General features: G+C 42.0%; 1 protein-coding gene and 4 pseudogenes across 1 annotated transcript; 1 reads left to right on the plus strand and 4 right to left on the minus strand.

Annotated features, from left to right (window-relative positions):
- Positions 1-1,039: 1,039 nt before the first annotated feature.
- Positions 1,040-3,077, minus strand: LOC141818083 (casein kinase 1-like protein HD16; annotated as a pseudogene).
- A 343-nt stretch (positions 3,078-3,420) lies between these two features.
- Positions 3,421-4,601, minus strand: LOC141818084 (casein kinase 1-like protein HD16; annotated as a pseudogene).
- Positions 4,602-4,801: 200 nt separating this feature from the next.
- On the minus strand, positions 4,802-6,109 carry LOC141818085 (casein kinase 1-like protein HD16; annotated as a pseudogene).
- A 226-nt stretch (positions 6,110-6,335) lies between these two features.
- LOC141818086 (casein kinase 1-like protein HD16) lies at positions 6,336-7,634 on the minus strand (annotated as a pseudogene).
- A 5,673-nt stretch (positions 7,635-13,307) lies between these two features.
- Positions 13,308-14,553, plus strand: LOC141818087 (chlorophyll a-b binding protein 7, chloroplastic-like). Its single transcript, XM_074705665.1, has 3 exons — positions 13,308-13,584; positions 13,679-14,193; positions 14,288-14,553. Exons 1-3 carry the CDS (start codon positions 13,347-13,349, stop codon positions 14,303-14,305), a joined length of 771 nt encoding a protein of 256 aa, XP_074561766.1. The 5' UTR covers positions 13,308-13,346; the 3' UTR covers positions 14,306-14,553.
- The last annotated feature ends 3,958 nt before the right edge of the window (positions 14,554-18,511 follow it).

Here is an 18,511-nt window from a genome sequence, read left to right on the forward strand (position 1 = left end):
CCGCCAAAATTGATACGATAAAAAATTAAGTTGATTTAATTTGGTTCAATCTTGATTTGTTTGATTCACTAATCAAACGATTTCTGATTTGCTCTAATTTAGTTTCGTTTGATTCATCTTCGCGAGACGAATCTTCTCCTCGCATCCGTTTTGACAAAACTTCATCCATTACGAACTAACCCAAGTTCGTGATGTTGGTGGAGAAGCTGAGCTGACTTTGAGGTACTAATGTTGGGAATTGAGGCTGCTGGGAGGGTAGCTGGTATGATCGAGACATCGTTGTCTGCTGTGAAGGATACTCGGTCTCCGAACTAGTGGGGCGTGGGAGTTCTATTGGTATAGCTGGCTGAGATGGTAGGATTTGTTGTTGCTGAGTGGCTTTAGTCCTCTGTGATATTCTCTGCGATCGTTGCTATGTAGATTGTCCTCCAGAAGCTATATCATTAGTAGACTCCAACTGAGCCTTCAACGTACACTCTCTGATCGTATGGCCAGGACGTTTGCAGTAATAACAAATACAGTAATCCAATGGACATTCGTCCGTCGGATTACTATGTGATCCGCACTGCATACATTTCCTACACTTATCCTTTCGGCTTAGCTGGGAAGTATTATGATACTTTTCTCCTGATGACGGCCCAGTCTTCTGTCTCTTCTGACCAGAAGTTTGTGAACTCGAACCCTTTGATTTTTCTGCATCTCTCTCACGCGTAAGCTGCCGCTGAGTAGACTCAATGATCAGAGCCCGATCTAAGGCCTCTCTGAAGGTACTGATGGGGCAACTAGACATTTTCGAGCGAATATATGAAGCTAAATCCTGCGTAAAGTGGAATAGCCGATCTTTATCCCGAGTCACCCTATGAAGGCAGAACTCTGCAAGTCTGGAAAACTCTACATGATAATCTGTAACTGATCGATCCCTCTGCTTCAGATTCATAAACTCTTGATGCTGTGTCTGGCAGAATGCCTCTGAAAAGTACTGTCTCTCAAAGGCCTCCCGAAAGAATGTCCAAGACGAAACTCGCTCTCCGAGTATAGTCTACTGAGTCTCCCACAAGGTGGCAGCCTCATCTTGTAGATGATACACTGCCAGCGCGACTCTCTCTGCCTCTGTGCAGGAGATATACGCGAATGTGTCTGAAAGATTCTTCAACCAGGAGCGAGCGAGCCATGGGTCAGATCCCCCATGGAATAGTGTCAACCGATCCTTGACAGTCTTTGCCAGTATCAATATACGGCTTAAATCTACAGTCATGCTCACTGGAGCCGGTACCGGATCAGGCAAAGGTATCTCCGGAGCTCGAGGACTCCGTCCAACTTAAGGAGTACGGGTAGGCTCCTGACGGACCGTATCCTCCTCGGAGACCTCCAGGTCTAGAAACCTAGCAGGTCGTCTCCGTGGCCGACCACGTCCATAATTTTCAAGGTCCATAATATCACTTGGTGTACATACGACTACTATAAATTCCTAGAACAAGAGATAAATGTGCGAGAACTTTACTTACAACTTGTTTGGAGGGTTCGTGCTGCTGTCAGTCCATCTCACAACTTGGATCGAATAACACGAAATCCGATAATCAAATACTATTATTAATTCCTAAGAAACAACGACAAATCCGATAACAAATCCAACCAAAAATAGACTCTAAAACCATGAAATACAAAACACAGATAAACCCGACAACGACAAATTTGAAATTAGACTAAACCTAAACCCTAAACTAATGCAATGAAAAATTATAAACCTAAACACTTAATCTAATAAATCGAGAGATGAAATTAAGTTCCGAAGACTACGAATACGCGACAATTCCGCCGACAATTCCGTCCGACAACGAAAACGGACACAAATGCAACAAAAAATCCAATGACAAATCCCGAAAGAACCGAACTGCTCTGATAACCTTTTGACATCACTACAAGTGAACTTCCGTTATTGGCACCAGCAAGTGAGGTGATATAGTAGTTTTTCTCCCATTGATCCATAATCCACTCCTTGTGAAGGAAAAATGGAGACAGCTCATAAACTTGAGATGTGAAACCAGTTCTAGCATCCATAATAAGGGCCCACAGGTTAGAACAAGATGCAACACAACTAATAAGCAGACCATCCTCATTTCCTCTCTCAACATGCTGTGTCAAACGTGCATCAGCCACATTGTAGTGATACCTTTGTTTCATTGGAAGCCTAGCATTGTACACAGAAATCCACTGGGTGGCAGGTACACCCAAACGAATCTTCTTCTTTTGTTGATTCTCTTCTTCATCATCGATGGTCAATCTACCACGTTTTTGACCAACCTTTTGAGCACCATCAATGTTAATTGGCCTAACTACTGGATTTGGATTAATTAATGTTGATACATCATGTACCTGTTGTTGCGTGCCTCGGCTGGTATTGCTCGCGTCGAAGGAACGATCACGAAGAATCGGAAGGTTTCTCAGATTTCCACAAACCAAATCCTCCGATCTGGGTGTTCTTCTTCTTCTTCGGCATAGCACCTTTGGAACGCATCCACAACGTTGTCTTTCCATTCCTTCGACTTGGACGCAACCACCGCTTCCTAGGTATGTTCTCCACAACCCTTATATAGGGAAATCAGGGAGATGAAGGGGTGGCTTTGCCCCTTCGTCTCCTTCTGTTTCAGAAGATGAAGGGGTGTCGCCACTTCATCTCTGAACGCCCAACAATTAATCCATCAAATAGAGAAATAAGTTTTGTGTAGTTAATTAGGTCCTCGTCAAATTTCATGTTAACTACAATCTCAAGAAATTGCTTGAATGCCGGAGGGCAAAAGGAACATAGCATCTCTGGAGATGTTGCTATCTTTTTCTTGTAAACTAAAAATGATTTGTTGTCACCCTGTTATCCTTGCCATGACAATCTTCCTCAATGAAGGAAAATTAGTGTGTAAGCAAGAGACTCCAAATCATCCCTCCATGCTTGCCGTTCTTCCAAGATGTGCATTAACACTAGCATATCTAACAGTTTGTCTAAACACATCAAGCCGTTGGTCATAATCAACGTGAACACCACTACTACCATCCCGCCATCTAGTTGCTAATCCAAGGTTCATGCGAGCAACGATATAATTAAGGTATAGAGGTTCATTAAGTCAACCGAATTAAGGACATGCAAGGAACAACCAAGAGTATCATTAAGGTATCAACAATAAATAGGAATACAAAACACAGATAAACCCGACAACAACAAATTTGAAATTAGACTAAACCTAAACCCTAAACTAATGCAATGAAAAATTATAAACCTAAACACTTAACCTAATAAACCGAGAGATGAAATTAAGTTCCGAAGACTACGAATACGCAACAATTCCGACGACAATTCCGTCCGACAACGAAAACGGACACAAATGCAATGAAAAATCCAATGACAAATCCCGAAAGAACCGAACTGCTCTAATAACCTTTTGACATCACTACAAGTGAACTTCCGTTATTGGCACCAGCAAGTGAGGTGATATAGTAGTTTTTCTCCCATTGATCCATAATCCACTCCTTGTGAAGGAAAAATGGAGACGGCTCATAAACTTGAGATGTGAAACCAGTTCCAGCATCCATAATAAGGGCCCACATGTTAGAACAAGATGCAACACAACTAATAAGCAGACCATCCTCATTTCCTCTCTCAACATGCTGTGCCAAACGTGCATCAGTCACATTGTAGTGATACCTTTGTTTCATTGGAAGCCTAGCATTGTACACAGAAATCCACTGGGTGGCAGGTACACCCAAACGAATCTTCTTCTTTTGTTGATTCTCTTCTTCATCATCGATGGTCAATCTACCACGTTTTTGACCAACCTTTTGAGCACCATCAATGTTAATTGGCCTAACTACTGGATTTGGATTAATTAATGTTGATACATCATGTACCTGTTGTTGCGTGCCTCGGCTGATATTGCTCGCGTCGGAGGAACGATCACGAAGAATCGGAAGGTTCCTCAGATTTCCACAAACCAAATCCTCCGATCTGGGTGTTCTTCTTCTTCTCCGGCACAGCACCTTTGGAACGCATCCACAACGTTGTCTTTCCATTCCTTCGACTTGGACGCAACCACCGCTTCCCAGGTATGTTCTCCACAACCCTTATATAGGGAAATCAGGGAGACAAAGGGGTGGCTTTGCCCCTTCGTCTCCTTCTGTTTCAGAAGATGAAGGGGCGACGCCCCTTCATCTCTGAACGTCCAACAATTAATCCATCAAATAGAGAAATAAGTTTTGTGTAGTTAATTAGGTTCCTCGTCAAATTTCATGTTAACTACAATCTCAAGAAATTGCTTGAATGCCGGAGGGCAAAAGGAACATAGCATCTCTAGAGATGTTGCCATCTTTTTCTTGTAAACTAAAAATGATTTGTTGTCACCCTGGTATCCTTGCCATGGCAATCTTCCTCGATGAAGGAAAATTAGTGTGTAAGCAAGAGACTCCAAATCATCCCTCCAGCTTGCCGTTCTTCCAAGATGTGCATTAACACTAGCATATCTAACAGTTTGTCTAAACACATCAGGTCGTTGGTCATAATCAACGTGAACACCACTACTAGCATCCCGCCATCTAGTTGCTAATCCAAGGTTCATGCGAGCAACGGTATAATTAAGGTATAGAGGTTCATTAAGTCAACCGAATTAAGGACATGCAAGGAACAACCAAGAGTATCATTAAGGTATCAACAATAAATAAGAATACAAAACACAGATAAACCCGACAACAACAAATTTGAAATTAGACTAAACCTAAACCCTAAACTAATGCAATGAAAAATTATAAACCTAAACACTTAACCTAATAAACCGAGAGATGAAATTAAGTTCCGAAAGACTACGAATACGCAACAATTCCGACGACAATTCCATCCGACAACGAAAACGGACACAAATGCAACGAAAAATCCAATGACAAATCCCGAAAGAACTGAACTGCTCTGATAACCTTTTGACATCACTACAAGTGAACTTCCGTTATTGGCACCAGCAAGTGAGGTGATATAGTAGTTTTTCTCCCATTGATCCATAATCCACTCCTTGTGAAGGAAAAATGGAGACAGCTCATAAACTTGAGATGTGAAACCAGTTCCAACATCCATAATAAGGGCCCACAGGTTAGAACAAGATGCAACACAACTAATAAGCAGACCATCCTCATTTCCTCTCTCAACATGCTATGCCAAACGTGCATCAGTCACATTGTAGTGATACCTTTGTTTCATTGGAAGCCTAGCATTGTACACAGAAATCCACTGGGTGGCAGGTACACCCAAACGAATCTTCTTCTTTTGTTGATTCTCTTCTTCATCATCGATGGTCAATCTACCACGTTTTTGACCAACCTTTTGAGCACCATCAATGTTAATTGGCCTAACTACTGGATTTGGATTAATTAATGTTGATACATCATGTACCTGTTGTTGCGTGCCTCGGCTGGTATTGCTCGCGTCGGAGGAACGATCACGAAGAATCGGAAGGTTCCTCAGATTTCCACAAACCAAATCCTCCGATCTGGGTGTTCTTCTTCTTCTCCGGCACAGCACCTTTGGAACGCATCCACAACGTTGTCTTTCCATTCCTTCGACTTGGACGCAACCACCGCTTCCCAGGTATGTTCTCCACAACCCTTATATAGGGAAATCAGGGAGACAAAGGGGTGGCTTTGCCCCTTCGTCTCCTTCTGTTTGAGAAGATGCATCTCTGAACGTCCAACAATTAATCTATCAAATAGAGAAATAAGTTTTGTGTAGTTAATTAGGTTCCTCGTCAAATTTCATGTTAACTACAATCTCAAGAAATTGCTTGAATGCCGGAGGGCAAAAGGAACATAGCATCTCTGGAGATGTTGCCATCTTTTTCTTGTAAACTAAAAATGATTTGTTGTCACCCTGGTATCCTTGCCATGGCAATCTTCCTCGATGAAGGAAAATTAGTGTGTAAGCAAGAGACTCCAAATCATCCCTCCAGCTTGCCGTTCTTCTAAGATGTGCATTAACACTAGCATATCTAACAGTTTGTCTAAACACATCAAGTCGTTGGTCATAATCAACGTGAACACCACTACTAGCATCCCGCCATCTAGTTGCTAATCCAAGGTTCATGCGAGCAACGGTATAATTAAGGTATAGAGGTTCATTAAGTCAACCGAATTAAGGACATGCAAGGAACAACCAAGAGTATCATTAAGGTATCAACAATAAATAGGAATACAAAACACAGATAAACCCGACAACAACAAATTTGAAATTAGACTAAACCTAAACCCTAAACTAATGCAATGAAAAATTATAAACCTAAACACTTAACCTAATAAACCGAGAGATGAAATTAAGTTCCGAAGACTACGAATACGCAACAATTCCGACGACAATTCCGTCCGACAACGAAAACGGGCACAAATGCAACGAAAAATCCAATGACAAATCCCGAAAGAATCGAACTGCTCTGATAACCTTTTGACATCACTACAAGTGAACTTCTGTTATTGACACCAGCAAGTGAGGTGATATAGTAGTTTTTCTCCCATTGATCCATAATCCACTCCTTGTGAAGGAAAAATGGAGACAGCTCATAAACTTGAGATGTGAAACCAGTTCCAACATCCATAATAAGGGCCCACAGGTTAGAACAAGATGCAACACAACTAATAAGCAGACCATCCTCATTTCCTCTCTCAACATGCTGTGCCTAAACGTGCATCAGTCACATTGTAGTGATACCTTTGTTTCATTGGAAGCCTAGCATTGTACACAGAAATCCACTGGGTGGCAGGTACACCCAAACGAATCTTCTTCTTTTGTTGATTCTCTTCTTCATCATCGATGGTCAATCTACCACGTTTTTGACCAACCTTTTGAGCACCATCAATGTTAATTGACCTAACTGCTGGATTTGGATTAATTAATGTTGATACATCATGTACCTGTTGTTGCGTGCCTCGGCTGGTATTGCTCGCGTCGGAGGAACGATCACGAAGAATCGGAAGGTTCCTCAGATTTCTACAAACCAAATCCTCCGATCTGGGTGTTCTTCTTCTTCTCCGGCACAGCACCTTTGGAACACATCCACAACGTTGTCTTTCCCTTCCTTCGACTTGGACGCAACCACCGCTTCCCAAGTATGTTCTCCACAACCCTTATATAGGGAAATCAGGGAGACAAAGGGGTGGCTTTGCCCCTTCGTCTCCTTCTGTTTCAGAAGATGAAGGGGCGACGCCCCTTCATCTCTGAACGTCCAACAATTAATCCATCAAATAGAGAAATAAGTTTTGTGTAGTTAATTAGGTTCCTCGTCAAATTTCATGTTAACTACAATCTCAAGAAATTGCTTGAATGCCGGAGGGCAAAAGGAACATAGCATCTCTGGAGATGTTGTCATCTTTTTCTTGTAAACTAAAAATGATTTGTTGTCACCCTGGTATCCTTGCCATGGCAATCTTCCTTGATGAAGGAAAATTAGTGTGTAAGCAAGAGACTCCAAATCATCCCTCCTGCTTGCCGCTCTTCCAAGATGTGCATTAACACTAGCATATCTAACAGTTTGTCTAAACACATCAGGCCGTTGGTCATAATCAACGTGAACACCACTACTAGCATCCCGCCATCTAGTTGCTAATCCAAGGTTCATGCGAGCAACGGTATAATTAAGGTATAGAGGTTCATTAAGTCAACCGAATTAAGGACAAGCAAGGAACAACCAAGAGTATCATTAAGGTATCAACAATAAATAGGAATACAATCAAGGTATCAACTAATAATAAAAGAAGGATGGCATGCACTAGAAAAGGAAATAACTTATACTTGATTACCCACCTGATTGACGAAATCGTCGCAATAAGAATCCTAATAAAATCCTCCGCGTATAGCAGGATTAGCAGATCGAGGTCCTTAGCCGACGGCAGGGTTCGGCATTGGCTCCCTCTGGTGGCCGACAGCAATCGAGCAGGGAACGACGGCGCTCGAGCAAGGGATTGCAGCAACGACAGGGCGACGACGTCGAAAAATCACAGCAGGTCGGCAGCGGCGTCGGCCGGCGGTCGCGACGCAGCTGGGCAGAGGATCGTGGTGAAGAGGCGCGGCGGCGTCTTCGGCAGTAGAGTTGCCGGCGGAGTTTTTAGCAGAGGAGGGAATCGCGAAGGCAGAGCGACGGCGATCTTGGGCAAAAGACGGGCGACGGCAGAGGAGGTGCGGCGGCTAGGGCAACAGGGCTGCCCTCGCGGAGGTTGATGACCCCCCTTTTAAAGCCTTCTTCGGCAGAGTTCTCTGCAGGCGGGCGACGCGGTCGCGCGGGCGGTCGCTTGCGCAGAAGAGAAAAAGGTAGCTGGGCAAATTTCAGTTATAACGAGGAGTGCACAGTACCTTTTCAAAAATTGGAATTAATATTTAGGTTAAACCGGATTAATTACTATTAAATCAAACCGGATTAAATTTTTGGTTTGCTTGGTTCCCTAGCCAAACGACTTCCGATTTGACCCAAATAAATTTTATTGGATTTGTTTTCGCAAGATGAATCTTTTCATCCATTTTATTTTATCAAAACCTCTTCCAGCACGAATCAAATTAAGTTGGTTTAATTTGGTTCAATTTTGGTTTGTTTGGTTCACTAATCAAACGATCTTTGATTTGCTCTAATTTAGTTTCGTTTGATTCGTCTTCGCGAGACGAATCTTCTCCTCACAACCATTTTGACAAAACTTCATCCATTACGAACTAACTCAAGTTCGTGATGTTGGTGGAGAAGCAGAAGAGGATTGCAATATCTGTAAAACTTTGAGGTATGAGAAGATGAATGGACTTGGAACTGAGTTAGGGAGGAGGATGAGCCGATGGCACTTTATAGCTGATGAGAATGCGATGGGCACGACGCTGAATGCATACAGTGGGGATTTAGTGATCGCATTGGATGCTTCCCAGCTGAGCTGGCTACAGTTGGCAGACAGAGATATCTTTTGTAAAAAGGTTAAATTCGTCATCCCAACGGTTCCACACGATCGACCCCACGATCATTTGTGAAGAGGTAAATCAAGGAACTGCAGTTGGTCACAACGCAAGAGGGTATTGTCTGACTTCGCCAGGATTCAAACCCTTGCCCTTTTCTACAACTCTGCTGCGTCGTAATTAATTCAGCTATGTCCCAGGAGCAGTCAGAGATATCTTGCACGGATTGTCATGGCTATGCGATTTTGAATATTTAGTGTGCATGGATGAGGAAGATAGAGCTTAGTTGTCTCCTCCTGAAGCATCTACGTGCCAGCTTTAGCTTTTGGTTACGCGTCGCCATATCAAACCTCCTCCTTGCTGGCCTCGTACCAGGAAAACGAGTCGCCAAAGTTGGTACGATAAAAAATATATGCACAGTGCGGGCCGCGTTGCGTATGTGATGCTCTTTCGCTTAAGGATCGAATTAAAGATAAATTTTAATTAGTCACATTGATTCAATCCTTGAGGGTGATCGGTTCGGTCCCATGAAAGTTTTCCACCAGCCACCACGGTTGTTCCGGCTCCTTGCCGACGATAGCCACACCACCAGAAAATAGGGGGCCGCGTCAACCTGCAGTTCCACGTCGATGAGAGAGGCCTGAAGAGACAACCACTGAACGCACGGGTTAACAGGGCGCCGGGGAGTCCCGGCGTGGCCACTTCGACGCTCAAGTCAGGCAACGAGAAAAGAAGTATCTTTAGCGAATTCAAGATGCTCAATTGTCATACCTGTGGGGTTTATATAGGAGTGGCGGGAGAGATATCCTAGGATCTCAGTATTTATGATTGGCGATGAGGTCGTGATCCTTGCGGTGTCTATCTGACAGTTTCCAATCATCTGACAGTTTTAACAACGTGGGTTATCTTGGATGGTTGGGATGATGCTGGACCAAGTAGGGGACTTAGTCTGCGCTCCCATTCTTGCTGAAAAGGTCAGCGTGAGAGCCCCATGGATATCTGCTCCGTGAACTGAACTGAGGTCAGGAGTGACTGATTTGGGATGTACGGCTGGGATGCACAAGTATTGGTAGCCTTGCCTCGGTTGAGAGGTCTCCATGGGGATGTCCTGAGCTCCTTGCGGGAGTCACATCTGGAGGTAGGCATGTGCTACCAGGACTTTGCCCTGAGGTAGACGTATGATGCCGGTACCTTGTCATGAGGTAGGCCTATGAGGCTAGGACCTTGCCCTGAGGTAGGCTCGTGATGCCGCGACTTCGCCATGAGATGGACATATGATGCCAGGACTTTGCCATGAGGTAGGCGTATGATATCGGTACCTCGTCATGAGGTAGACCTATGAGGCTAGGACCTTGCCCTGAGGTAGGCCCGTGATGCCGCGACTTCGCCATGAGATGGACATATGATGCGAGGACTTTGCCCTGAGGTAGGCGTATGATGTCGATACCTCGTCATGAGGTAGGCCTATGAGGCTAGGACCTTGCCCTGAGGTAGGCCCGTGATGTCGTGACTTCGCCATGAGATGGGCATATGATGCCAGGACCTCGCCCTGAGGTAGGCGTCTAAGCTTGGGTACGGATCATGGGGATGGTGCTTCTATGCTTGTCGTAAGAGGACGAGATTTATTCATCGTTGATCTTCGTGTTGTAGCCCGTGGTGACTTCTCAAGGAGGTTTGCTTGAGATCCGTCCGGGTCTTGTGATGCTTATAGCAAATTGGGTTACGAGTGCTGAGGTCCAGAGGAGTTTGGTTGGTATTGTAAGTCTACCGTTGATCTACTAGAGAGGTCGGTCAAGGGGTTCTATAAAGGATCGAGCTTGGCCATGAGGTCGGATATGCGGAGGTGCATTATCATTGAAGAGTGGCCATCCATATAACGAAGAACTCCTCTTGTATACCTAAGTGTATGTTGTCCCCTCGATGATGTTACCGTTCCGCTGGATGATAAGATACTGTGCCAATAGGGGAGGGAGCCTGGACATTTTGTGTGAGGTCTGCACATACTGGGCTAAAGGGGGGAGCTCGTTCCTAGGGAGATTGATCTTCCCTACCTTCCTCTTGGCATCGAGAAAATATTACCCCGTGTCTACTTCGGGTTTTTTGTCCTTCCTTTATGCCACGTATTTCTATGTTCCCAGGAGTTATTTGAGCCGGATCAGACTGCATGTGTTTGTACTGAATGTATGACAATCTATTTCTGGTGGCCAATCTTCCGTGTGTCAAAAGTCAAACTGTGAATCGATGGCTAGCTTGGATATATGATTTTCCAAGCTATGCTAACCAAACCTTCTGAAGAACTCATATGCTTTCTCCACCCAATGCTCCCCTATGCAAACCAATTGGCCAGGTATTGTATTGCAGCTATAGGTGAGCTAGCAGAAATCAGGTTCTGATCACGTATCTAAAACAGCTTCTCAACGAGTGGTGAATTAGTCAGTGGCGGAGCTACTGGTGGGCTAAACTGGGCCATGGCCCAGTCTTTGTAAAATACAAGAAAAAAATAGGATTAATGAAATTAGGGTTTAAAACTTGTTAACTAGAATTTGTAAAGCCGCAACTTTTCATCTCCCGAACCGCGAATTCCTCTCTCCTTCGCGACGCAGCTTTTCTTCTTCCGCCCGAAATCGCAATCGGGCCTCTTCTCCGCCGCCTTTGGGAGGTTGCTGTCTGCCGCCTCTTCTCCGCCGCCTTTGGGCGGCTGATCAAGCGGATCGTCTCCTTCCCCGCCGCCTCCCTCCCTCTACCCTTTTCTGTATCTTCTTCCTGCTCTTGCTTCAATGATCTGGAGTTTGTGCTGTGTTGCCATTGAATTTAGTGGAGATTGGGAGGCCGTCGGGATCGATCTGTGACACTGACAATTAATGTCGGAGTTTTTCTGAAACCCTAGATCGAGGATACATCATACAAGGTACTCTCTTTGTTTTCTCCCTATTCGGAATATTGCAACTTTACTATTTTATTTTGGTGGAAGCAGAAAAACTTGATCTTGTTCTTTATTATGCTTTCCTGGTCTTGAGATGCTTTAGTTTATGGTAGACAAATCTATTGCAAACTCTCTATGTGATCGTTCGTGACAAAAAAAAAAACTTTTGAAGTTGTACATTAATCTTGTCTATTTGGTTTGATCTTGTTCCACTTGTGAGTAATGTAAATAGTTTGTCACTCAATCTATTTGTTTGTCTAGGAATTTAGTGTTGATATGATGCTCAATCTCACAAAAGTATTCCTTTTTTTTTGGGTCAATACTGCCACATTGTTTTACTGGTTTCATTTTAAACTTTCCTCGAAAATATTATGTTTCCTGTATTATTCTTCATCTTAAACTTTTTGGGTTGGATTTCTGAATTTGATGGAGTTTATAGATCGATTTGGGAGATCGATCGGTGAAGATTGTGATCGGTGAAAATTTGGCCCACTCTTCGGAAGAATCCTGGCTCCGCCCCCGGAACTAGTGCCCTTCATTTGCCATGCCTATATGTTTTCCTCATGAAATCTGCTTGTCCTATATTGAACAGAGGATTTTGATAATAAGACCATATTCTAAGCTTTCGAGTCTTTAGATGTGCAGAATTTTTATCATAAAATTAGAGAATGTTTGGGGTCCGTATGAAGATGCTATAGAGTGGTCTCATGTGACAGTGGTAGGGTAGAGAGTCAAAACATTCAACACCTTGTAATACAGAGACTATAAGTTGCATTTTGCCCGCACGTGAGTAGTTATTAGGCCAAGAATTAATCTTGTTGATGAGCTTGTCTATCAAAGCCTTGTAGTACGAGATTTTTAGCCTTTCTCATACTAACAGAAAGTTCAAGTATCTGAATGGAAAATTACCTTCCTGACTCTCTATGATCTAATTCCTGACTCTCTATGATCTGCAAACAAAATGTATTTTTTAAAAATATTTTTAGAATCAAATTTAAACTGTATAAATTAAACTGTTTCTTAAAAAGCATTTTCGTCTATTAAAAAAAATGTTCTAATAAATAAGTCAAGGAAAGTGAATTTAAGTAATATATGTTTGGCACATTTTAAATAAATGTTTTTCTACATAATGAAATAATGCATCATAATTTGCTTCACGGGATTCGCGTGTCTACAACTGCAACTCCCTAATGGTGGATAAAGTGAAGGTATGCATGGGCTTCACACGCTTTTTCGTGTGATCTAAAGACGAGGTGAATCTTATTCTTGACCACCACCAAATTCCTAGATATTTTTGTCCCTACACATGGATTTGGAGCCAAGATTTGGATTCCCTGTTCCACGTGGCGAACCCCAATACCTCCAAGACGGCACCATCCTATCTCTCGAAGATAAGCCCACTCCATCCCTTCCGTGGCTTTAAACACCACCATCCTCTTCTGGCTCCTCATCTCACCAGCACCCCACTCACCATCAGGGATGGCCTCACTTTGTGCCTCATCCTCTGCTCTTGCAGCCTCTACCGGCGCTTCCTTTCTCCAGGGGAAGAGACTGAGTCAGGGAGCAAGTCGGCCGCCCGTGCAGACCACCCGGCGGGCCTTCTCTGTCGCTGCCACGGCCACGCCTGAGAGACCCATCTGGTTCCCCGGTAGCACTCCTCCTCCATGGCTCGACGGTAGCCTTCCTGGCGACTTTGGGTTCGATCCCCTCGGCCTCGGTAATTGACCATCTATGTAATATCATCAGTCTTCCATCGCGCGCGCACGCTCGGCAATTTGGCGTGGTCAATTTGAACTGTTTGGAATTGACAGGGTCGGATCCGGAAAGCCTGCGATGGAATCAGCAGTCTGAACTGGTGCACTGCCGGTGGGCAATGCTGGGGGCGGCCGGCATCTTCATCCCCGAGTTTCTGACCAAGATCGGCGTCCTGAACACGCCATCGTGGTACACGGCGGGGCAGCTGGAGTACTTCACCGACACCACCACCCTGTTCGTGATCGAGATGATCCTGATTGGGTGGGCGGAGGGGCGGCGGTGGGCCGACATCCTCAAGCCAGGGAGCGTCAACACCGACCCCATCTTCCCCAGCAACAAGCTCACAGGCACCGACGTGGGGTACCCTGGAGGGTTATGGTTCGATCCCCTCGGCTGGGGCACTGGAGACCCAGAGAAGATCAAGGAGCTGCGCACCAAGGAGATCAAGAACGGCCGCCTCGCCATGTTGGCCGTCATGGGCGCCTGGTTCCAGGCCATCTACACCGGCACCGGCCCCATCGACAACCTCTTTGCCCACCTATCTGACCCCGGCCATGCCACCGTTTTTGCCGTAACTACCAACTATCTTGTTTTCGACGATTAATGGTTCATCAATTATATATTCACTTTGGCTAATGATTTAATTATCTGGATTTTGTTTGTAGGCTTTCACTCCAAAGTGAGCAAGGGAAGAGGCAGATGATGCAGTGGAGTAGCACGTGGACCATTAATGCTTGTGTATGTAATTAGGGTGGATTTAATTGGAACCAATGGACATGCATGGAGGAACTCAATTGCCCACTAGCCTTGAGTGCAATTTTCTTGTGACTTTACATAGATTTTTTTTTTAAAATAGCTTTGTGATGTATAAGGGGTGAGAATGTACAAGGGGTGAGAATGCCAGGATGGATAATATAAAATTATTATAATATATAGTGAAACAGAAATATATATATATATATATATATATATATATATATATATATATATATATATATATATATATATATATATATATAACAATTAATAATAAAATAAAAGGAAATAAATTAAAATTATATAACCATATATTTATGTATGTCTAAGAATTATATTTTAGAAGAATTAAATTAATCAAAAACAAAATTCGACAATGATTTTAATTTGTATAATGAAAATTGTGGCTCATCGCTTGGCCTTGGATATTTAATTTCTGTAAAATGTTAAATTATCTACTTTGATTAAACAATTAAATAAGATCCACTATTTATTAATGAAAAAATTTTAGATATGATTGATCAATTTTCATAGTATATTATCTTAAAATTCTAATGAAAGATAAATTAATACTTGTACTACTTGAAAATTAGTTGTGTTGTAAATCATCTGTCCATCGTCAATTTTGCCCAAGTCCCAAGTGAAGACAAGCTTGAAATAGACCATGAACCCAATCATAATCCAGACTACAAACTTTTTGAACATGGTGGTACAATAATACTTTAGCTGGAGTCTATTAAATCAAGGTATTTGAATGTTTGATTGAGTTAGTAAATGTTTAGTCTAAGGTATGTGTGTTGACTCAAGTGTTTAAGTAAAAATTATAAAATTGAAAAGCGCGTTAGAGGGGAGGGGAATTTGAATAATATTTTTCGCTTTTTTACTTCTCATGTTAATTCTTTTATGTCAAAGTTGGTGAATAATAAGAGAACTAAAACACAAAGATAAAATTAAATTTTATTTGATTCATACCCCAGGGTATTACTTTAAGATCTATGTACTCAATATCAGTTCACTATCTTTTTCTCATTTTCAAAAATCTTCTAGAGACAGAAGAACCGTTTATAGAATTGAATATAAGTACAAATATATGAAATGAAGCATGAATAAAAAATAATATAAACAATCACTTGTCGATCCATTTTAGAAGTCCCAAGTATTGTAACATTTCCCTTATCGCACAAGTAGGATATCGAAGATTTTTTCTGAGCATAAAGTAGGAGGGTTGAATAAGAATTATTATTTTTTAGCCTTTGTCATGTCTCGAGAGACGGCTGTCCGAAAATTTTCGATAGCATCTCCCTTTTAACAATTCAACTTTTCCTGAATACATATTAAGATAGGGCCCACACGGCCACTCAACAATACAACATATGCATTTAACTACTAAACTATACGAATGAAGGCTCACACTGCCACAAACTACATATCCAACACATGCATCTAATATAGTAACCACAACAATCAATCCACATACAACAACGAAAATTCCAAAGCACATCGGTAGTGCTCACAATAAAATCAAGCGACAAACTCTATAAGTCTACGATACAAAATTTCACAACAGAATTCTCACGAGATCCATATCCACACGGAAACGAACATAAGTCCAAACCATAGATCGAAACACAATCCAGAATGACACACACAAATACCAACCGAAAACCACACAAAGAAACCAACAACTCCTGCTATGAGATGGGGGCAATCGGGTAGAACTCCAAGCTTCATGCCAATATCCTTATTTGCTACTTGGGAAGAAAGAAAGGAAAACCCCAAGATCTGGGTGGTGAGTATAAAATACTCAGTGGGTACAAAGTAGAAGTGCACAACATAAAAATATAAATATGGATATCAAAGGTATACAATCTCAATATAATACTTAAGGAACAAGGTCAACATACTACTATTAGTAATAGCCCTAGAATCAATTATGTGATGATTAACTAGAGACTTTGTATCATATTCTATTATTAATAAAGGTAAGATTTTTTGTTATTATACTTACTTTGTATTTGTGCCAAATAACTAAGTATACTAATGTCCTTAGGTAGTTGGTTCTTATCTACATCATATCGATTGTTTGAATTGATAGTGAGATGATGTAGAGAACACTACTCTTAATTATTCCTAGTCAAGCATTAATATTTAGGAACGATGTTAATGCGTTGAGACTAGCATGTGGGTCAGTTGGATAACTTGATCTCACAAGTCATGGATATGAGATATCGAGTTGACACATGAGTATACATTAGAGAATGTATACTGAATTAATCCATCATGAGAAAGTTTCATGAATCGTTATATGAGTGTCATAAACTTTTTCATGTGACTATTAGTATGAATAATCCTTAGACCTGAAGTCATTACGGTTCCCTACATAAAGAGTTATGTACTTTAGTATCATCAAATGTCACCCGTAACAGGGTGGACCATAAAAGCGATCACTGTGTTTGTAACAAATTATACGGAGGGATGTGAGTGATATAGATGAGATCTATCCCTCTCATATAACGGGAGTGAAATCTTGTGGCCTCTTGATATAGTAGGACCACGAAATGCATGATCATGCTCAAATGAGTCAATATGAGATATTGAGCTCATTTGCTTGAGTAAGTCTACTTGGGGATCAAGAAACATAAAGATTGATAAGAGGATGACACGGTCTATGCTTCATTGATCAATCTAGATATCGAAGATAGAAAGACATGGTCATACATTATCATAGTCACGGAGGTTATGTCGAATCTCGACATTCTTGTCACTTGGATAGCAATGATGCATTGCTAGATATCACTCATTGCTTATGTTTCTAAAATGGATTTTAGAGACATTACCAACGTTACAAGAACCTATTGGGTCACACACAAATAACACTCTATTTGAAGATGAGTTCATTTTAGTTTGACTAAAGGAACAACTAAGCTCATTGGATGGCCTAGACTTGAGTTAGACTCAAGTTGGTTGAATTTGAGTTAGACTCAAATTAAACCAAGTTGAATTTTGATTCATCATGCATGATTAATGTGAATTAATCATGCAATAAAGAAGAGGAAGTTACATGCATGTAAGTTATCATGCTTGAGTTGAATTTGAGTTAGACTCAAATTAAACCAAGTTGGATTTCAATTCATCATGCATGATTAATGTGGATTAATCATACAATGAAGAAGAGGAAGTTACATGCATGAATGTTATCATTCATGATTAATAGGATTAATCATGCATTGATGAAAGAATACCAAAAGTCTAAAAACCTTTGGTATTCATGGCATGAGTATAAAAGAATGCTTCTTCCACAAATTCACTAGTGTTGTTTTCTTCTTCTTGCCTTCCTCTTATGGCTTGGCCGAACACTCCCATAGAGATTACTAGCATAACCTAAGTCTTCTCCTGTTAGAATTAACCCTTAGTGTCAATTCGGATTGAGTTGGACTCGAGTTGGACTCAAGTCAACTCAGATTGTGTGAGACTCAAGTTGGACTCAAGTCACACAAGCCAATTCGAATTCATCAAAAAGGATTATCATGCATGAGATGCATGATCTTCCTTAAAAGAAGAGAAAGATTATCATGCATGAGATGCATGATCTTCATTAAAAGAAGAGAAAGATCTTCATGCATGAGATGCATGGGAGTTAATAAAATATTAATTCCTTAGATCACTAAAAGCCAAAAACCCTTCATCCCATGGTGGGATATAAAAAGGGGTAAGAGGCTCTTGATGAAGGACTTCTTGATGCTCTTGATCTCCCTCTTCCTCTTCTCTTCTACCACCTTGGCCGAACCCTATCTTGTGGCTAGCACCACAGTTTGGTTCTTCTCCATCTCAGTGTTCGTGTGGATACCGTGGAGGCGCGAACACACTGATCGTGCTGTAATCCGTGAACCTTTGAAGGCAAGAGTTGCCGTCGGGATTGCGAAGGGCTCGCATCAAAGGTAACATCGATTCTAGTAGGTAGAATCGTTAAACGAGTATGTTTTTCGCATGGATCTTCTGGAGGGATCCTGTTTTCCGCTGTGTATATGCGATTAAAATTGTTTGATGACGCATATAGATCCCTACAGTGGTATCAGAGCCACTTGCGAAAGCACACTCGTTTTAGTTTTATTTGATATAACTTAGAATGTGTT

The sequence above is a fragment of the Curcuma longa genome, unplaced genomic scaffold (genome assembly GCF_044706935.1).
Source record: "Curcuma longa cultivar G26 ecotype Majalengka, Jawa Barat unplaced genomic scaffold, ITB_CL_G26_1.1 contig_23261, whole genome shotgun sequence".
Lineage (NCBI taxonomy): Eukaryota > Viridiplantae > Streptophyta > Magnoliopsida > Zingiberales > Zingiberaceae > Curcuma > Curcuma longa.

What these genes read in the sequence shown, in the direction of transcription:
- LOC141818087 (XM_074705665.1), top strand. Translation starts at nt 13,347, where the DNA reads ATGGCCTCACTTTGTGCCTCATCCTCTGCTCTTGCAGCCTCTACCGGC. An exon ending in GTTCGATCCCCTCGGCCTCG is followed by an intron (nt 13,585 to 13,678) that starts GTAATTGACCAT and finishes TGGAATTGACAG; the next exon opens with GGTCGGATCCGGAAAGCCTG.